The sequence below is a fragment of the Crocuta crocuta genome, unplaced genomic scaffold (assembly GCF_008692635.1).
Source record: "Crocuta crocuta isolate KB4526 unplaced genomic scaffold, BGI_CrCroc_1.0 scaffold216, whole genome shotgun sequence".
Lineage (NCBI taxonomy): Eukaryota > Metazoa > Chordata > Mammalia > Carnivora > Hyaenidae > Crocuta > Crocuta crocuta.
In genome coordinates this window covers 1,816,877-1,836,453 of record NW_027531504.1, presented here as the reverse complement: position 1 = coordinate 1,836,453, position 19,577 = coordinate 1,816,877, and the positions used below count along the sequence as shown (strand labels likewise).

The window sequence follows — 19,577 nt, the reverse complement described above, 5'->3', positions numbered from 1 at the left end:
GCTGGAGCTTAAGGAGTGAGGTGGAGAATGACAGGAGATGGGACCAGAAAGCTTGATGATGTTGAGATCTTTGGAGGCTTTGTAGACATGTGCAGAGATTGGGTTTTATTTGAGATGCCCTGGGAAGCAAGTAGAGGGTTTAAAGCAGGGAAAGTGACATGATTTAATTTATATTTTCAAATCTGATAGAACATAGAACACAAGAATAAAAGAAGGGAGACCAGTTAGGAGGCTATTTTGGTTATTCTTAGCTAAAGTGGTGTCAATGGAGGTGGAGAGAATGGATTTTTAAATTCTCTGAGCCCAATATTCTTCTTTAATTTTTTTTTTACATTTATTTATTTTTGAGAGACAGAGTAAGACAGAGCATGAGCTGGGGAGGGGCAAAGAGAGAAGGAGACACAGAATCTGAAACAGGCTGCAGGCTCTGAGCAAGCATTCAGCACAGAGCCTGACACGGGGCTCGAACCCACAAACCATGATATCATGACCTGAGCCGAAGTCGGACGCTCAACCAACTGAGCCACTCAGGCGCCCCCCGCCAATATTCTTCTTTAAAATCTGAATAATAGTATTTATTTCCAATGATTGTTCCAAATGTTAAGTGAGCCAGCATACAAATGCACCTAGAATGGGTCCAACCTATGGAAGGTTTTCAGTAGATGTTAATGCGTTTTTCCTCTCCTGTGTTTAAGACACTGACAAAACAGAAGTTTTTCTAAGGAGGTATTCAATAAATATTTGCTATTCAAATATATTTCCCACAGCCAAAAGTATGCAACTTCTTAATCTGGAACTTGAAAGAAAATTCTGGATTTCAACTCCACTTGTACAACCTTTCCTAAGCCAGATGCCTTGGAAAATCTGAACATACTTTATGTTTGTGTTTAATTTTCCTCCAAACGTACTAATTTGTGTTTAATTTTGCCACAATCACTTTAGCCATTGTTCCTCCACAATTGATAGTGTTGGCATGGGGGGCAGGAGTGGTGGTGAGAATTCTCAAAGATTTTAAAGTGTTAACAAAGTGACTATTAAAAACAAATCTCTTTTCCCCCCAAAACTAGAATGCAAACATAGAACCTCCCCAGCCTCTCTCCCATCTTAAAAAACAAAACAAAACTCCCAAAACCTCTCTGCATATCTTGTCATGTCATTTTGTATTTTGAAATAGCAGGATCAGTGAATTCTACATAGAATGTTTTAAAAAATGATTGTCCTATTTTGCTTATATACAAAGATGCTAGACTAGAAATAAATACATGAGGAGAGAGTTGTGTGCCATCACTGAACAAGCCAGATTGATTTGGGACATAATGAAGCACTTGCATCATCTTCTAGATAATGTTAGTTGGTTTCATGTTCTCTAAGAAGAAATGTAGAGGACAATTTCTCGTTTGAGAAGGCTCACACACTTCCTAGAGTCTGTCACTTTCTTTTCTTTCCACAGGCAAAGGATGTTTGCTGCTAGAATCATTTAAAGCAAACAGATCACCTAAGACCTGAAGATCTGTTCTAGTTCATTCTCAATCAGGGCACATTTCCAAGATCCTCAAAAACAGATGTCAAATCCTGTACTTCCCTCTATAGTACTTGGTAAAGTGTGACTGAGGTAAAAAATTCTAGTCTGGCTCCATCGGTTGCCAGTGTGAACACTAGATTGTTTTAATATCAAGTGAACATTTTTCTCAGACCTTTAAATCCTAGTTATGTTCTTCTGGCCAGCTCTGAATAGGTTCACTTTCAAGGTCTTTTGATGACTCTGAAGTTCAAATTTTATCTTAAAGCTCCTGAAACATACAGTCAGTCATAGCTCTAGCATTTCTCACTATAGATAGAAACTATTTAAGCTCTTAAATGCTTCCCCCACTCCCTTTGGAAATCTACTAACTATTTGGCAAAGATCATTTTTTTTCCTTTACAGATGAACCAGTGTGTCATTTGTAAGTTTTATTCTTCACAAAATGTCTCCATTCTAATTCTTTGGGGGAATTGATTTTTCAGTACAACCTTTGTCTAGAGTACTAAGATAAAAGAAGTTTCAGCTAGGAGCTCCTGGGCTTAGTCAGTTAAGCATCAGATTCCTGATTTCTGCTCAGGTCATGATCTCATGGTACATGAGATCAAGTCCTGTGTCGGGCTCAGCACTGCCAGTGTGGAGCCTGCTTGGAATTCTCTCTTTCCCCCTCTCGCTGCCTCTCTTCTATGGGCTCATGCACATTCTCTCCTCTCTCTCTCTCTCAAAATAAACAAATAAAACTAAAAAGAAACAAAGTTTCAGCCAGATGCCTTGTTATTTAAAATGGGTCACTTCAGAAACACTTTTAGTTAGTATATAAAATACGAGCAATTTTCGCCTATGTATGATTTAAAATCTTGAAACAAAATTAACAAGCAGTGGTGATATAAAGCCCCTAGTTAAAAAGCACCGCTGTTCTCCATTTCATCTGATTCTTTTTGAATGACCATCTAAAACCATTACTGATGCTTGCTTTATTTCTGTGACAGTTTTGAGAAAATGAACTCAGAAGGTAAGCAATTCACCAAGTTCTACAAAAGGTGTTTTAGCTTGTATTTCAAGCTAACTGTCTTGATTCCAGGTCCCATTTTCTTCCCTTTACAATAATTCATTATCTATTTATTGAGTGCCTGCTACATGCTAGCCAGGCTCTGTGCTGTATACGTGGTATCTTTCTGGATAATGTCAAAGTTTGTGGCAGAGGCAGAAACACAAATGAAAAATTACAAAGCACTGTTGAAAGATCTGTGAATGAGTAAGAAAAAAGAGATGTCAGCTTCACCAGTGCGGGAAAGGGCAGGTTTGTCAGAGACGCTTCCTAAAAATAATATTTGAAACGGCCTTTAAGGGATAGTAAGTTTGCTCCAAAAAAAGAGAAGTAAGTATCTGGAGAAGAGTATCGCAGGCAAAGAGCGAGACTGTAAAAATACATAATGTGTATGAAACTGTGTTATGAGTAGGAAATGCTCATAGATCTACATGGCTACAACAGAGGGCTTTATACGGTCCAGGGACAGGGCAGTGAGGGCTGGCAGATGAAACTGGACCATCAGGAGGGGCTTATTATATGTCCTATGCTGATAACGTGGGACTCTTGACAAAAGTTTTAAGCAAAAGGGCAATGGAGTAAATGTGTGGTTTAGAGAGATAGTGATGTGGAGAATGGGTCAGAGGAAGAAGAGGTGGGGAGGTCAACAAAGGAGCTATTGAATTTGTTTAGATGAGAACTAGTGGCACCCAGGAATGAGACAGTGGAAGAGGATACACAGAGGTCATATTTGACACCCACAAATTTGTATGTGAAAGCTGAGGAAGAGTAAGTGTCCAAGATGATTCTGCGATTTGTACGCTTGACTTTTGGTTGACTTTCTTTTTTTAAAAAAAAAATTTTTTTAAAGTAATCTCTATACCTAATGTGGGGTATGACTCAAAACCCCAAGATCAAGAGTCACATGCTCCAATGTGACTGTAAGCCAGCCAAGCATCCCACTTTCGGTTGACTTTTGAGCTGTGCTCATGTGACAGGGACTACACTTGATGCCTTATATATCCAATTTTATTTAATCTTCCAGCATCCTACAACTTTGTATCATCAGCCCCATTTTTGAGAATGAGGGATCTAAGGGGTGAAGTGACTTGTCTAGGGTCACATCATTAGTGATTTGTGGTAGAACTTGAACCCAGGCTTGTCTGAATGTAAAGTCTGGGTTGTAAACATAGTTGATAGATTAATTCTATCTAATATGGTCTTTGAGGTGACTACAGGGCAGTTGGGTGGAGATGTCTGGAATCAGCAGACAGTCTCCAGAATGAAGCATCATTGTCTTCCACCTCCCAGGGCACTTCATATACCTGGAAATGGCAGTTACATCATCTTTCTATCTGCTGTTGCCTGAACTCAAGTGTGTGTGCTTGTATGTATGTATATGTGTGTGGTGTGTGTTTTGTGAGAAGGAACATCTTCATAATTTCTTCATCCTTTTTTATTGTACTGGATTCAGTTATTTAGAATGAAAGGAACAGAAAGTACTTCTGTCCTGCTGTATTTCTGTGCAAATGTCTCATGGCTTTGTAAAGAGGCCTGAGAGCTTGGTGAACTTCTGAAAGGGAAGAATTTTGCCTTATGCTTTACAAGAGGTGAGGATCTGCTTTTTGTTTCTGATATTCTCTACCGCGTTCTGGTCATTTCTGGTGATATATGTTAGAATATTGTCATTATATTTTTCTGTGAGAGGCCATAACTTATATAACCAAAGGGGGGATCAGTACCCCTTACCCATAAAGCAACTGATAATAAATATCCCCCATCCCAAGGGCATCATTGAAACCTGCTGGTAGCGCTCAGTATTCAACATGAACCAGAGTGCATGTTGGAAGGCTCACAGAACACCTGGGTAATATTAGCATAGTCTTGTAATCATGAAGCACCCAAGTAATATTGTAAGCAATGTGCCAGAATGCACATCCTAAAAAACTAGGCCCATGGAAATATGAATTAGATTCTTATTTGGTAAATTTATGAACAGAGCTGACTGACATGTAAACAATATTTTTTCCTGCTGTTTGCATTTGTAGGTTTTGGCATGGAGGCAACCTTACTCCTGGTGGTTGGCTTTTCCCATACCAAAGGGGTGGCCATCTCCTTCCTGGTGCTTGCTGTAGGATTTAGTGGCTTTGCTATTTCAGGTGAGGTATCCTTTGGTTTTCCAAATCTTTTCTACAGATTCAGCAAGTCTTGGGAGGAAGGAAGGAAAAGAATATTGTATGACTTTCCTTTAGTCGCCAGGTAATTCCCAAGGAGCAGGCTACTGGCTAGAGAATTTCATCATGTGGGAATGACTTTGTAAGATTGCTGAGGAATAGACCTAGGAGCCTAGGCAAGCGGGAATTGCCCCTACCTCCCTACTTAGAAGAAGACACAAAGTGCAGGCAACCCCCCCTGAGCTGTGGGCACAGGCACAAGCATGTGTCCTGGGTTAAGTGGCTCTTGATACTTTAGGACCAGGTAACTCTTCCTCACAGACGCTCTTGATTTTCTATCCTCACCTCTAACTAGAGACGGCTAATATTAGCTCAAAAGTCAGATGATGTAGTCATTTGATGTAGTGTCATAAAATCGGAAGTTTTTTTAGAGTGGAAAGCTTCTTTGGAAGCTTTTGTCTTCTGCATGGCTTTCATTTTCTAAAGAAGGAAATGCAGAGGGGAAGTGACTTTCCCAATAGGAAAGAGTACATAGAAAGAATAATAATGATGACTGTGAGAGCTAACCAAGCACAACTCCGTGCCTGGGCCTGTTCAAATCCCTCTATGTAATTCTCATGCTACCCTAAGTGGCATCAGTCTCTGTTTTACAGAAGCAGAGACCAGTCTACTTACTGTTACTGTGTGACAGGCCAGGGTGCTATCATATCGTGTCTTATGAGCTTCAGAAGCTCCCTATGCAAAAGTGGGTGAAAAAGTAAATTTAATTTTTTTTTACCTTTAAAACATACTGTAACACTGACAATGATCATTTACGGAATAGTTTACATATATCATGTGTATCTCACAACACTGTGAAGCAAGTAGGTAACACCACTATTTTACTGGTGAGGTACCTAAAACTCAGAAAAAGCAGATCTTTTTCTACTGCCATACAATTGGTGGCAAAAGAAGTAAAGTACAGTTCTGGCTGGCTCCTTGCTAGTGCTCTTTCTATCATTCCAGGCTGTCTGAAAGATCAGAGGACAAATGTCCCAAGACAGAAAAATATGGAACCTCTGGTAGTTTTCTAAACCACCCTAAAATAAAGCCTTGATCTTTTCAAAATAAACAGAGCTGTTGAACAGTGAAGTTAGGGGGAAAATATTCTGAGCTGTCAGCACAGAGCCTAATGTGGGGCTCGAACTCACAAGTGGTGAGATTCTGACCTGAGCTGAAGTTGGATGCTTAACCGACTGAGCCACCCGGGTGTCTCTGGAAACTCTTATTTTAAATATAAGTAGCTTGCAACCAAGAACTTGGGTTTGGAGGTACATAGGCCTGATTTTGAGGTCTCTCTTTACTACTTGCTATTTATAAAAGGAAAAGTTGGCTAATTTATTTAAATTCTCAAGCCCCAGTTTCCTCACTCAGAAATTGGGGAAGTATAATGACAACGTCACAGGGTTGTTGGGAGAGCCCAATGAACTTCAGATAATTTCATACGTTCACTCATACTTCTATGATCTGGTTGCTGTTTTCAGCACTAGGGATATTGCAGTGAAAAAAATGAGACGGTGTCCTTATAAAGTTTACATTCTAGTGGAACTAAAGCATTTGAAACGCTTAGTCCAGTGCCAGATGCACAACAAAATGAATAAGTATTCACTATTGTGAATTGTGTTCTTCAGTTATTATACACTTTAGCCAAGGACTTCTCAAACTTTGATGCCCATATAAATCACCCTAGGATCTTAAAGAATGAAGATTCTGATTTCAGCAGGTTCAGGATGGGGCCTGAGATTCAGCATTTGTAACAAGCTCCCCTTGTTACAGCAGCTGCTGCTGCTGATCTTTGGTCTATACTCTGAGCAGCGAAGATAGAGCAATCATGATTTATTTCTAGTAGATGTTGAGGAACAACTTCCCCTGATAGCTCTGTGATACAAAAAGGATTCATATCCTGTCCTCAGCAGTAATGAAATATTTCACATTGTTCCTGGATTGACAATTATGCCATTATCAGAAAAAAACCCAATATACCAAAACACAGTACCGCCATTTTTTTTAGCACTTACTCAATGCTAGTAACTTTTTGATATATCTCCTTTAATCCTCTTGACAAGCCTATGAGAAAGATATTGCTATATCCATTGTACTAGAGTGAGGAGCCTGGGGCTTAGAAAGGTAACCTAATTTGTCCACATAAATTGAGTGGCTAGGGTTGGAAAAAAGGTTTATCTGACCCAACACTAACACTGTGGGAGGAACTACGGCCTTGGGGGTGATGATTCCTCAGGATCTGCTATCTGACAACTTTATAAAGGGTTAGGGATGCCAGGGAAAAATGGTACCATTAGGGAATTGGTTAGAGGGAGGAAACGGGTTAGATTAGAAAGGGCGATACTTACTTTGAGAAATGTCCGATGTAGAGAAGACAGACTCTCTCAACTTGTGCGCCTTTTTAAAAATCTGCTACAAAATAATCTATCAGTATCTCAGTTTTTCAATGATTTTTTTCTCCTAAATACCAGGATTGTGCAGCTAGAAATCTAAATGGCTTTTCTCACATTATCTTTAGCTGAACGCAGATGCCTAGGCTTTGTATCAGAATATAATACTCAACGATCATATTAATTGCTTCTTATCTCTGGGTTCTTTTCTAATAAAGTGTTTATCACTTTCAAATCAATAGTAAGATTAATTAATCTTGCAGCTGTTTTATATTCTGATGGTCTGCCACTTGGATCTGAAAGAGAAGGTATATTTATTACAAAAAAGGTTTTCTTGAAATTCTCCCTGAATGAAGGTAGGGGAAAAACAACCAATGTGCCAGATCAAGGGAAAAAATGTTTTTAAATCCTGTTTTCAGGTTCTTTGCACATAATAGAGAATTGAAAAGCAAGGCAAAGGAAAACAAAAACATGAATAAACAAAACCTACAATCCCCTGCTGTAATTTCAATGGCTCAAATGGGTAATTAAATAGTTATTTATCAAGTGCATAGTATGTACCAGACACTGTGTCAGTTCAGGGAAGATGGTGGTAAATGAGACAGATGGATAACCACCCATAAAGAACATATATGTTGGTTTCTACCCTATGTACCATGTACTTAGCATATGTTATTTCACTGACTTCTTACAATTTTGTAAGAATGATTATCCCTGCTTATTGATGAAGAAGCAGAGGTTCAGAAGGTTTAAATCCTTTGTCCTGTTTGCATTTCAATTAAGCTGCCAGAGGCAGGTCTGTTCAACTCTAGAATGCACTCCTGGGCACTACTGGTAAAATTGGTTCCCAGGGCCAGTGGCCTCCTCTTTCAGAACCTAGCCCCGTGCCCTGTCTTCACTCCTCTCCCTTCATTCCACTCATTCTTCTCTCTTGATAAATAGGTTAACAGTGAAGTGTAGGAAACTTATTATTTTACTGCTCCTAACAGCATTATCTTTGGATAGAAGACCTCAAAAGAGGGAGACATTTAGCCCAGTGACAGCAGTGGGCAGAGTCCCGAGTGTGGTGGTAACACTGGTTAGCAGAGCTTAGATGCTGCCAAGAGCTCTTGCATACGTATTTCCTGAGGCTCATCTCACAGCATCTTTACATGTTAGATAGTCATTTTACCTCCATATTAGAGCGGAGAAAACAAAGGCCTAAAAATTACATAAGTGGTAGAAGTAATATTTGAATCCAGATTTACAGACTCCAGATCAAGTATTATGTGAAAGTCTCTTATAAGTTACAGTGGATTCTGCCAATGTTTGTGCAAATGTTATCAAAAAAGTACCTTTTCCACTGTGCCATTCAGCCACTAAGACAGGCTTACCCTGCGTGGCCTTCTGGGAGTGAGTTGAGTACTGGGAAGGGGGGTATTATGAAGCCCTGTCTTGTTCTAATCAAACTGTAAATAATCAGTGTGATTGTTCCCTTTGAGTAAGTGTGATTCTTTCCATTTTGCAGTATTGCCCAAAACACCACTATTTTGGAGTTCCAAACTTACAGGCACGGGTGTCCTAATTCTCTCTATGGAGAACCTATGGGAGCCATTGCTAATCAATCACAGCACATTTTTCTGCTCATTGCAGACACAGCCTGACAATCCTCAACACAGGCCTCTAGGTAGAGGTATCCATTGGTCATATCGCAGAGGAAACCAAATAGATGGATGAGAGTTGGAAAAGCTGTGTAGTTCCCAAAATGTTCTTGACTCTGACTTTGAGGTTTGGGCTTCACTGTAGGTTTTAACGTCAACCACCTGGACATTGCCCCGCGCTATGCCAGCATTCTCATGGGGATCTCAAATGGAGTGGGAACCCTCTCTGGAATGGTCTGTCCCCTCATTGTCGGTGCAATGACTAAGCACAAGGTAATGTCCTCTTTTGGGGCTGTGGGTTGCAGTATCAGAGGACTGAGGTACTACACAAACTTGAGATCTCAAGGCCCTGCCCCAGACTGTAAATGTGTGTGTTCTTGACCCTGGCTGAGTCACCTGAACTTCTATTTTTCTTTCTTCTTTTTTATTAAAAAAATTACTGTTTATTGATGGCAATAGGGGTGATTGATGTCTGTTTCCATATTTCCTCAACTAAGAAGTAAAAGGGGAGTGTGGGCCTGGGGGTGGGGGGAGTGAACATCATAACGACTATTTAGAGACACAAAGAAGAAACTCAGGATAAATAATTTACCCAAGATTGTTTTATAATTCTAAGCAATTAAACTTTATAGCCTGTTTCCATCTATTACTTAGCATGTTCCAGTGTAGAGATATTAGTGCTGTTAGACTTCCTTATTATGAAGAAAATGAACAATACATTAATGGCCTTACCTAAGAACTACAAGGGTGTGGCACTCAGTCAATACTGAGCCTTTGTGTATTCAGATGAGGGTGGATCTTAGAGAAGGAGCCCAGATCTATCCAGAGTTCAACCACAGGCCACATGGTTTCCTAATCTCTGTCACTGAAAAGGGTTTAGGATGCTGCTTTCCACAAATAGCAATTTTTTGATTCTATGGAGTTTTTATCCAACTATTTTCTTAGTTGGATTGCCTATTACTAATATGATTTCAGAAATTTTTCCAGCTTCTTGGAGGAGAAAGTGTAGGTTAACTTTTCTTATTTTTTGATAGAAAAGGAAGGTGGGATTTGGGGGTTTTAGAGGCAGAAGATCTAGGTTTTCCTCTTTGTTCATGAGATTATGGGATGGGTAATGATTAAAATCTCAGATATTAACTTCACCTAACTTTATGTATTTTTTAAAGTTTATTTTGTTTATTTTGAGAAAGAAAAAGAGAGAGCACACACATGGGAGAGGGGCAGAGAGAGAGGGAGAGAAGGAGAATCCTAAGCAGGCTCACACAAAGCCTGATGTGGGGCTTGAACTCACAAACTGTGAGATCATGAACTGAGCCAAAAATCAAGAGTTGGATGCTTAACCAACTGAGCCACATAGACACCCCAACTTCACCTGGCTTTAAACACAAATTCCCATTATTTTTTGATTTACTGTATTTACACAGAAAATATGATTATAAATACATTATTGACAGCTAAGAGTCAACATTTTCAAGGTTCAAATATTGTTATGTATCCAACAAGCAAGCAAGAAGGTGAGCTCTGATATTTAAAATGGTGGGTTTCTAAAGCAAGTTTAATTTAAACTACCATGTGAAGGAAACCCCACTGTATATTGAAATGGTGCCTCATGTATTTTTACATATTGTTTATTTTAAAAAGTATTTTTATAAATTAAAAAATGCACATTCACTGTAGTCTCTAATTTTTATACTCATTGTACTGTTAACTCTCATTAAAAAAATTTTTTTTTAGGTAACTCTACACTACACATGGGGCTCAAACTCACAACCCCAAGATCAAAAGTCACTTGCTTGGCCAACTGAGCCAGCCAGGTATTCCCTTAACATTCATTTCTAAACATTCAAATTCTGTTTGGCTCCCGGGCATGCTTCTGACCTATGTCTTTCCTAGATGAACAGCATTGCCTTTGGGGTGGGCAGGAGTTTTTGTCCCAGTGAAAGCCTCTAGAACCTATTGTTAATCTCGATTTTTGGTTAAGGAGTGCCTTGGGTGGCTCAGTCAGTTAAGCACCTCACTTTTGATTTCAGCTCAGGTCATGATTTCACAGTTTGTGAGATAAAGCCCCACATTGGTTTATGTGCTGACAGAGGGCAGCCTGCTTGGGATTCTCTCTCTCCCGCCTGCCTCCCCCCCCCCCCCCCCCCCCCCCCCCCCCAACCCACTCTCCCCTGATCTCATTCTCTGTAAAATAAATTTTAAAAAAATTATGTTTTTGCTTAAAATACATTAATTGGTACTATATTTCCTTGTTTAGACTCGTGAGGAATGGCAGAATGTGTTCCTCATAGCTGCCCTGGTGCACTACAGTGGCGTGATCTTCTATGGGGTCTTTGCTTCTGGGGAGAAACAGAAATGGGCTGACCCTGAGAATCTCTCTGAGGAGAAGTGTGGAATCATTGACCAAGATGAATTAGCTGAGGAGACAGAACTCAATCACGAGGGTTTTGCAAGTCCCCAAAAGAAGATGTCTTATGGTGCCACCACCCAGAATTGTGAAGTCCAGAAGAAGAAATGGAGAGGACAGAAAGCAGTGACCCTCGATGAGGAAGAGCTGACATCCTACCAGAATGAAGAGGGAAACTTCTCAGACACAGCCTAGTGTTGGAAGGGCACTTCCATCTCCTCACTTTAGAACCAGAAAGTATCCATACCTATTGCCTTCCCCATAACCTGGCTTGCCAGAGAGTCAAATATGGGGACCCTGGAGGTAGGAGGGGGAGGAAGGAAAACCTAATCAGCAATAGAGAAGAGAAAAGAAAAATATCTTGCAATGACACTTATGGGTATGGGGCTTGCTCTCAGTTGACAAAATGAGTATATCCAAAACTTTTGGATTGGCAGTTGACTCTTCTCAAGGAAGAGTTCTCAAAGGGACTGAACTTATTCATGAAGGAATGACTAGAAGAATAAAGGAGACAATACCATGCTGTGCAAAGAAAAATAGAAGGAATTGAGCATATTTGGCCCAAAGCAGAGAAAACAAGAGCTGCCACCACATTTTTGAGGGCAGCCATGCAAAAGAGGGTTTCATATTCCTAGTAAAGGCTACTGCTCAGGAGGACCCTGCATCATGCCAGAGGTTTATGTGCATTCTCATTAATTTCCACACTGCTATGACATACATTTCTTATCTTCGTTTTATAACTAAGGAAGCTAAAGCAACATGACATTGAGGGCTAGGGCTGAGATTCATAGGGTCCAAAATAGGTGGCAATTTTGGGAAAGAAGTTTTCACCTTAAGTAGAGGGGTACACATTTTTTAAATAATGAAAACTGAAAGTGGAGTGGGTTGTCTTGTGGATAATTCCCTATTTTGGCACACATGAAGGATGGGAAACATTTGGGTTGATATGGCAGAAAGTATTGTCATTATACGAGGGGCTGGATTCAAAGATCCTGGGTTCAGAGAGAGGTTAGAAGATAAAAAAGAAAAGAAAAGAACACAGAAAGAAAATTAAAAGGAAAGAAGGAAAAGGAACAATAAAAAGGAAAAAAAGCTAAATAAGATGGCTAAATTTCTAGGGATCTGGTGTCCAGAATGGCTAAGAGAAAGTAAACAAGGGCTTGACTGAATTCAACTCTTCATAATATCAAGAATGTAGTTAAATAATGTCCCAAATTACTTATACATCTTTAAGACATTTAGTCATTTAAGAGTTGGTTCACATGTTTTATTAGGTAAAATTCTCTTGAAAGAGTCTTTTGTTTTAAGAAACCTATGTCTTTAGCCATTTCTGTTGGTCATATTTAGAAGTTTGATCAAACTATGCACAACTATAATCGAAATATTCCTAATTGCTGTATTTTGAATGTTATTGAGGAAAACCACTATCTTATGGCAGTAATTATATAGGGAAATGAAATGAAAAGATGAAAGAAAACACCTGTGACAATTAGACTGACAGTGCTGAAAAATTCATCTTTGATCTCATAAGGCAATAACATGGATACTCTCTGGATAAATTTTAAAATTTAATGACATTTTAAAATTTAAAATTGGCATGCAAAGGATTGTTTGAAAATAAAATTATTTTTCCGTTTATTGGTTTTAAAAATTTCATTTCAATTTTCAGAAGAAAAATATAATATTAAAGAAAAAATTATGGATTTACTTGTACCTTATTATTATAAAGTGTTTTTTTTTTTGTAATTTTTCCTGTATACATTTCTGGCCCCTTATTGTACCAGCAGAGTTGTAGTGTATTTTTTAAAAAAGAATAATTTTGAGAGTAAAAAGGAATTGCCTGACCAGTAAATAATATCCAATATGTCATTGTATATAATTTATGTTATCATATACTTTTAAATTTATTTCATGAGTGAATGCATGTGAGTCCCTTAGAACAGTTCCTGGCATGTAGAAAGTGCTCAGTAAACATTAGCTATCATCATCATTATAATCTTGCAACCTTTTTGGGAATGCTTCAGTTGAAAAGAAAGCATGCTATACAATTTTCATCAATTAGCCATAGAATTTATTGTGAAACTTGTGCTGTTTTCTAAGTAAAAAAAAAAGAAGAGAAATTTATGGTAGCCAGAGTTTTATTCTTTCTTGTGTTAATAAAGTCAAACAACTATTTTAAAAACTCATGATAATCCCTAAGGTAATATTATAGATTGCAATACAAAGTTGTGTTTACTCCATCATTTAAAGTCAATGTTACGTGCAGAAATTCCACATTTTGATAAGTCAAAGCATTTAGGATTCCTGTAACTTGCCTTTCTAATATTCAGAAAAAAACCTATAGAGCTCTGGATCATGGTGTTAAAAAGGAAAACACATTATTTTGTTGTGATGGGTTTTGCAAACGTTGCATTGTATACGTAATTACATTTGAACACCAGGCAGGCACAGTTTTCAAGTCATTGTACATTTCGCTGCAAATATCCATCTGTAGATCAGCCCTTAGAGGCAAACCGTAGATTCCCGCAGAAGGGAAGGGAAAACTTGAGAGTGTCAGATTGTTGAAACAAGAAAGGTTTGACTGGCCTTTTTTAAAGAATGCAAGCCTTGGAGACTCCTAAATATGACCCCAAAAAAATTATTCAAGAAATCATGACACATTTGTTATCCCTGTTTGGATGCTAAATTCAACAGGTAAAAACTGGAATCTACTATTTCTCTTTCACACTGCCTCCTCCTGAACCCAACAGACCTGTTCTTCCTTCTGTGTTTCCTAGCTAATCACATCACTCTTTCGCTGGAGCTAGAAATCTTGGAGTCATCCTGGACTTTTAAAAAAAGTAACACACACTCTCTCTCTCTTTCTTCCCTGCCAGATCCATTTAATTTTGTTTTCAGTCTGTGGCTCAATGTTTTACATCAGTTTTGGAAAAATTTTAGCTGTTGTCTCTTCCAGTATTGCCTTTGCTCCACCTTTGTGGAGTTTCTAAGAGTCCAGTTAAATGGATGCTGGACGGTGTATGGGACAGTCTCTTCTGTATCTCTTCTACATCTTCTATATTTTCCAGGCTTTTTCCTCTTTATGTGTCATCATTAATATCTTCTTCTGATTTATTTTTAAGTTCTTTATTTATCTCTTCAGCAAGATCTAATCTGGTAAAAACTCAATTTGTTGTATTGTTAGCTTCAGTTATTATATTTTTAGTTTTAGAACTTCTATCGATTCTTTTAAAATTCTGCTGTCTTTTAAAAAATATTTCCAGTTCTCTGACGAAATTTTCAATCCTGTATTTTATTTTTTAGAAAGCAGTAAGATAGTTATTTTAAAGTCTGATCAGTACCAATATCTGGAGACCATGTACTTCTATTTTCTGTTGGTTTTGCTAATTCTTGTTCACATTATCTTATCTTGGTCTGTGCTTGGTTTTCTCTGTATCCAAAATTGTATTTGAAAAGTTGTTTGTAGAAATGATTTTAGGTTTAAAATAATGCATTTTTTTCGTCCTTTCTCTCCCTCTCCAGAAAGGATTTTTGTTTGCTTCTTCCAAGAGCCCAAAGAATTTCGAGTTGCAAAGTCTAAGATCTTCTGGGCCACCCAGATTATTTGAAGCTGGGCTGCAGGCAGCATGAAGGCTCAGTACTTTTAATTCAACTTTACTCCTAGAGTACAGCACTTCACAGTTCTCACCCATATGACTGTGCTCTACCAGCGTCCAACTTTTGTCTCTATACTCAGCCATCAAACAGCTCAGCTATCAAACACTGGCTTTGTTATAATTAACAAATGCTCCCAGGAGAAAAGTGGCCTCAAATATCAGGCTTACTTCTCTGGATTTTTATCTTTGCCCAGATAGCCAGATGGTAACCAGGTAATTTTTCACTTCCATTATGACACTCCAATGCTATTGAGCAGATATTTTAATAAATAAATAAATAAATTTCATTCAGCTTTTCTAGTGTGAAGGTTCATCTGAATTACATAGCCTACTGTTAATGGATGCTGAAGTCTCTTTTAATTTTATCTTCACAAGTTCTCTTGAACTGATTTTTTTTCCCTAGAGACAGTGTGGTAGTAAGTCTCAAATCTCAGTGGCTTAACAGCAAATGTTATTTCTCTCTTATATTACTAATCAACTGGACTGGAAGCTTGTTTCAGACAGTCACTTAGGTATCTAGGTTTTTTTTTTCTCCACTCACCATCTTGTAGATCACCATTTGGAACCTATAACCTCTAATATCACCATGCAAAAGGGGCACCACTTGGAAATGACACTGTCATTTCTGCTTCTAGTCCATCGAACTACACTAGCCATATAGTCCCAACCTAACTTCAGAGGTGGCTGCAGAATGAAGGGGAGCACGTGGATTACTGAGTGAAGACTAATTACAACTGCTACTCAGCTCTAGCCTAGGTTCAGGGTCTTCTCTCTCTCTCTCTCTTTTTTTTTTTTTTTTTTTTTTTTTTTACAAATTGTTTATTTCTTTTTGAGAGAGCGCAACACAGGGAAGGGGCAAAGAGGGGGGATAGACAATTTGAAGCAGCCTCTGTGCTGACAGGCTGTCAGCATAGACCCCAAGGTGGGGCTCCAACTCAGTAACTGTGAGATCATGACCTGAGCTGACGTTGGATGTTCAACGGACTGAGTCACCCAGGTGCCCATCTTTTTCTTAATGTTTATTTCTTTTGAGAGAGAGAGAGAGAGAGAGAGCAGGAAAATGAGAGAGAGAGAGAGAGAGAGAGAGAGGGCCAGAGCACATGCACAGGTGCAATCTGGGGAGAGGAAGAGAGAGAGAGAGAGAGGGGCAGAGAGAGGAAGAGAGAGAATCCCAAGCAGGCTCCATGCTGTCAGCACAGAGCCCAACTCAGGGCTCAAACTCATGAACCATGAGATCATAACTTGAGCATAAGTTAAGAGTTGGTCACTTAACCAACTGAGCCACCCAGGAGCCCAGGTTCAGGGTCTTTTGAACTCTCACTTGGCATGTTGAATTAGTCTCCTAACCCCAAATTCCATAAATGGTATGACTCTGCTATGTGGCATTCTGGAAGATCTGAACTAGGTTGTAGGGAGGAAATCTTGAATGAGAGGGAGTTTTGAACCCCCTCCAGGAAGACTACAAAGAGATCAATTCATTAGAGTAGAATAGATTCTGGCCTGATTCAAGCTTGAGTTAATAACCATATGGACCAATTTGAAGGACCAGGGAAACTGAGCTTTTCATTAGATTTCATGTGTTACTATGTCCCAGACCTTATGCTAAGGCCTTTCCATACAAGATCTCATTTAAGTTTCATGGCAACCCCATGAGGAAGGTTGAACTATCTGTTCCCAAGATTTATTGATAAATAAATGGTGTTTCTGGGCAGAACTTAAAAACAAGGCTCTAATGGCCATGTTTTAATCTTACTTCTTAATTTTTAATCTGTTCTCCACTGCTTCTACTTGCTGTAGTAATTCCAGACAATGGTGATTCTGAAAGTCAGGAGAGTGTCCTAGTTATTTCAGCGAGGCATGAACCAGCTGATGGAATGCGTTGTGGCAGTTAAGACTCAATCCAGGGACGAGTGAAACAGCAGATGAGCAGGTGAGATCTCTCTTCTTACCAACTGCTGGACTGAAGTGAGATTAAGAACCAGAGGTCCTTATCTTTTCCGTATTTCCCTGAGTGCACAAACAGTAACATGAAAAGGCTGAACCCAATGCTTACTGGGTGTGTGTGTCTTGGGGAGTGGGGTGGGGGTAGGTTCCACAGGACTGAATTTCTCCCAGGCACCCCAAGTGTGGCAACACAAACACAAAAGAAAAGAGGTGAAAACTGCATTTAGAAGGTTGAACGGGGATACATCAGTCTTAACTGACCTCAGCAGAACCAAGTGAAAAAAGAAGGAAGCTGTTTTGAGTTACTGCACCCGTGGAAGCTGAAGAATTGAAGGCACCATCACCGGGTACCTCTAGAGCACAGAGTGGGTAGAGTGAGGTCAGAGGAGGGGGGCCTGAAAACACAAGTACTGGTTGAAAGTGAGAGTTGCCAGATTTCACAACACTGCTGGAAGTGTATATGTGGTTATAACCCCCCAGAGTCTGTCCCTGACCAGCTCAGCCAAGAAACTGCTTCTCCCTGTACCTAGTGGAAAACAGGAGTTCTATCTTCTGGGCAGGGAATCTCTGGACTCAAGGACACCTATGATTGCTCAATACAAGCTCCAAAAGGTAGAGATTTTAGTCTGTTATGGTCACCGATAATATATCTCAAGTACCTAGAACAGTGCCTGGCTTTAATAGTTACTTGGTAAATATTTGTCCAATGAATGAATGAATGAAGCTTACTAAACACAGAGAAATTAACACTTTGCAGACTGAACACTGAAAGTTTTAAGCTGCTTTGTGGGTGGAATTTTCAAAACACTGGCAGTCAGGTTTATATCCCCTATACAGGAGACTGGAGGAATCTTGGGGTGAGGAGTGGGGATTCACTAAGAGAAAGGCATACAGCCATTGATATTTGCAGTTTGTTTCCCCATCAAAATAACCACCCAGTCACTCTCTGTGGAGGCCACCCACCAAGTCCTGCCATGGGAATAGAAAGTCTATCATTCATTCATTCATTCAGTCATTCATCCTACAATTATTTAGCACTCATAATGAGCAAGTCAATGATTGAATACCTACAACGGTCCAGGCACTGGAGATAGAAAATAAGTTAACAAATAAGTCTTCTATAGAGGGCAGACACACACAAAAAAGTAGGTTGATGAGTAAATACAGTATAGCAGAGGGTGGTAAATGCTAAGAACAAACATAAAATAGGGTAAAGGGGATAGGGAGTGTAGGGGTTGCTGTGTTATGTTGAGTGTTCAGGGATAAAATGAACTTTGAGCAGAGAAATGAAAGCAGTGAGGGAACAAGTCAGTCATATTTGGGCAAAGAGTTTTCAGGAATAGGAAAAAGCAAGTACAAAGGCCCTCACATGGGAAAAAAAAACTTGGCGTATTCAGAAAACACCAGTTCCTCAAAATATCTGAAGATAGATATTTTGAAGGAAGACATAACATTTACTGAGAGACAGAAGACTGAGGAGGATCAGGATTGGTGAGGAAGTGATCAGGAAGCTGGACATGTTTGATTTTGGAATTTCATTACCTATTGATATGTATGTGGCAATATCGTGTGGGCAGTGGAAACCCATTCTGGAATTCAGGACAGAGGTCAGGTCTGAAGCTGTATAGTCAATCATCATCACATCACACAGTGATAGTTTAAGCCACAAGACCAGATGAGATCATCAAGATTTGAACATGACTGAGCACTGGGGATGCTCCAACATAGGGCAATCAGAAAGATGAAAAGGAATCAGCAGAAGAGATGGGTAAATGGGGGATAGAAGGGAGTTGGGCAGAGGGCAGAGGAACCTAGTGGTCAAGTGAAGAAAGCATGGCTTAGAAGGAGGTTTAGGGTTAGGTTGTGTGATCAGTTGTGTCAAAGGAAGTTCAAGGAAGATGAGGACGGAGAATGGATGCTTGAATTTAAGAACATGAAAATCATTGGTGACCTTGACTAGAGCATTTTCAATGTTGTGGAAATGACAGAATCTTGGATGTATAGGTTTAATAAAGGGTGGGCTTTTTATGTTCTCTGTAGGGATTAGAATCAATCTTAATCTCAAAGGGAAGAAAAAATATTGCATGCATGCCACAAAAATAGAATTCTATTTTTTAAAAAGGAAGAAATTTCCAGAGAAGCAGATTGGGCTAGATAGACTCTTGAGTCTGGGACATCAGTTAGGAGTCTGTTATAATAATTTAGAAATGAGGGCAGAGCTAGGATTGGAGGAATGGAAATGGGGAGGAGAGAGTAGTTACAGAATACTTAAAAAAACATTTTTTTTCCAAAAAATGTAATATATGCTCCTTGTAGGAACATTTCAAAATATAGAAAAATATATTGAAGGGAATAAAAATTACCCTAATAGTAAAGAAGATTTACTTATCCTTGCCATTTAGCACACATGCCTCCAGTCTTTCCTCTACACATATGTATTTTTTGAACAATTTGGGATTATACTGCAGCGAACAGTTTTATATCCTGCTCTTAGCACTTAACCTTGTATAATAAATTCCCATGTCTTTAAATATTCTCTGAGAACACGATTTTAAAATAATCACTGAGATATAATTTACATAGGGTAAAATGCACAAATCTTAGCTTTATACATCAACTGATTTTTACTTATGCATATATACACCTACATACTACCCTTACTGGTAATCACTATTTTGATTTCTATTATTGTGGACTAATTTTGCCTATTTTTGAGCCTCATATAAGTGGAATCAAATGGAATCAACTCTTCCAAATCCTACTACTTTCTCTTTGTAT

At 39.0% G+C, this 19,577-nt stretch overlaps 1 protein-coding gene across 2 annotated transcripts in view; it reads left to right on the top strand.

The window, feature by feature from the left end:
- SLC17A8 (solute carrier family 17 member 8) overlaps nt 1-12,790 on the top strand; it is a 46,866-nt gene extending 34,076 nt beyond the window's left edge. For both annotated transcript variants that reach the window (XM_077772178.1, XM_077772177.1), the window contains 3 exons: nt 4,595-4,705; nt 8,938-9,065; nt 11,050-12,790. In XM_077772178.1, coding sequence (XP_077628304.1) covers nt 4,595-4,705; nt 8,938-9,065; nt 11,050-11,394 — 584 coding nt within the window. In that variant the 3' untranslated portion in view covers nt 11,395-12,790. The remainder of the gene's footprint in view (nt 1-4,594; nt 4,706-8,937; nt 9,066-11,049) is intronic.
- Nucleotides 12,791-19,577: the final 6,787 nt, after the last annotated feature.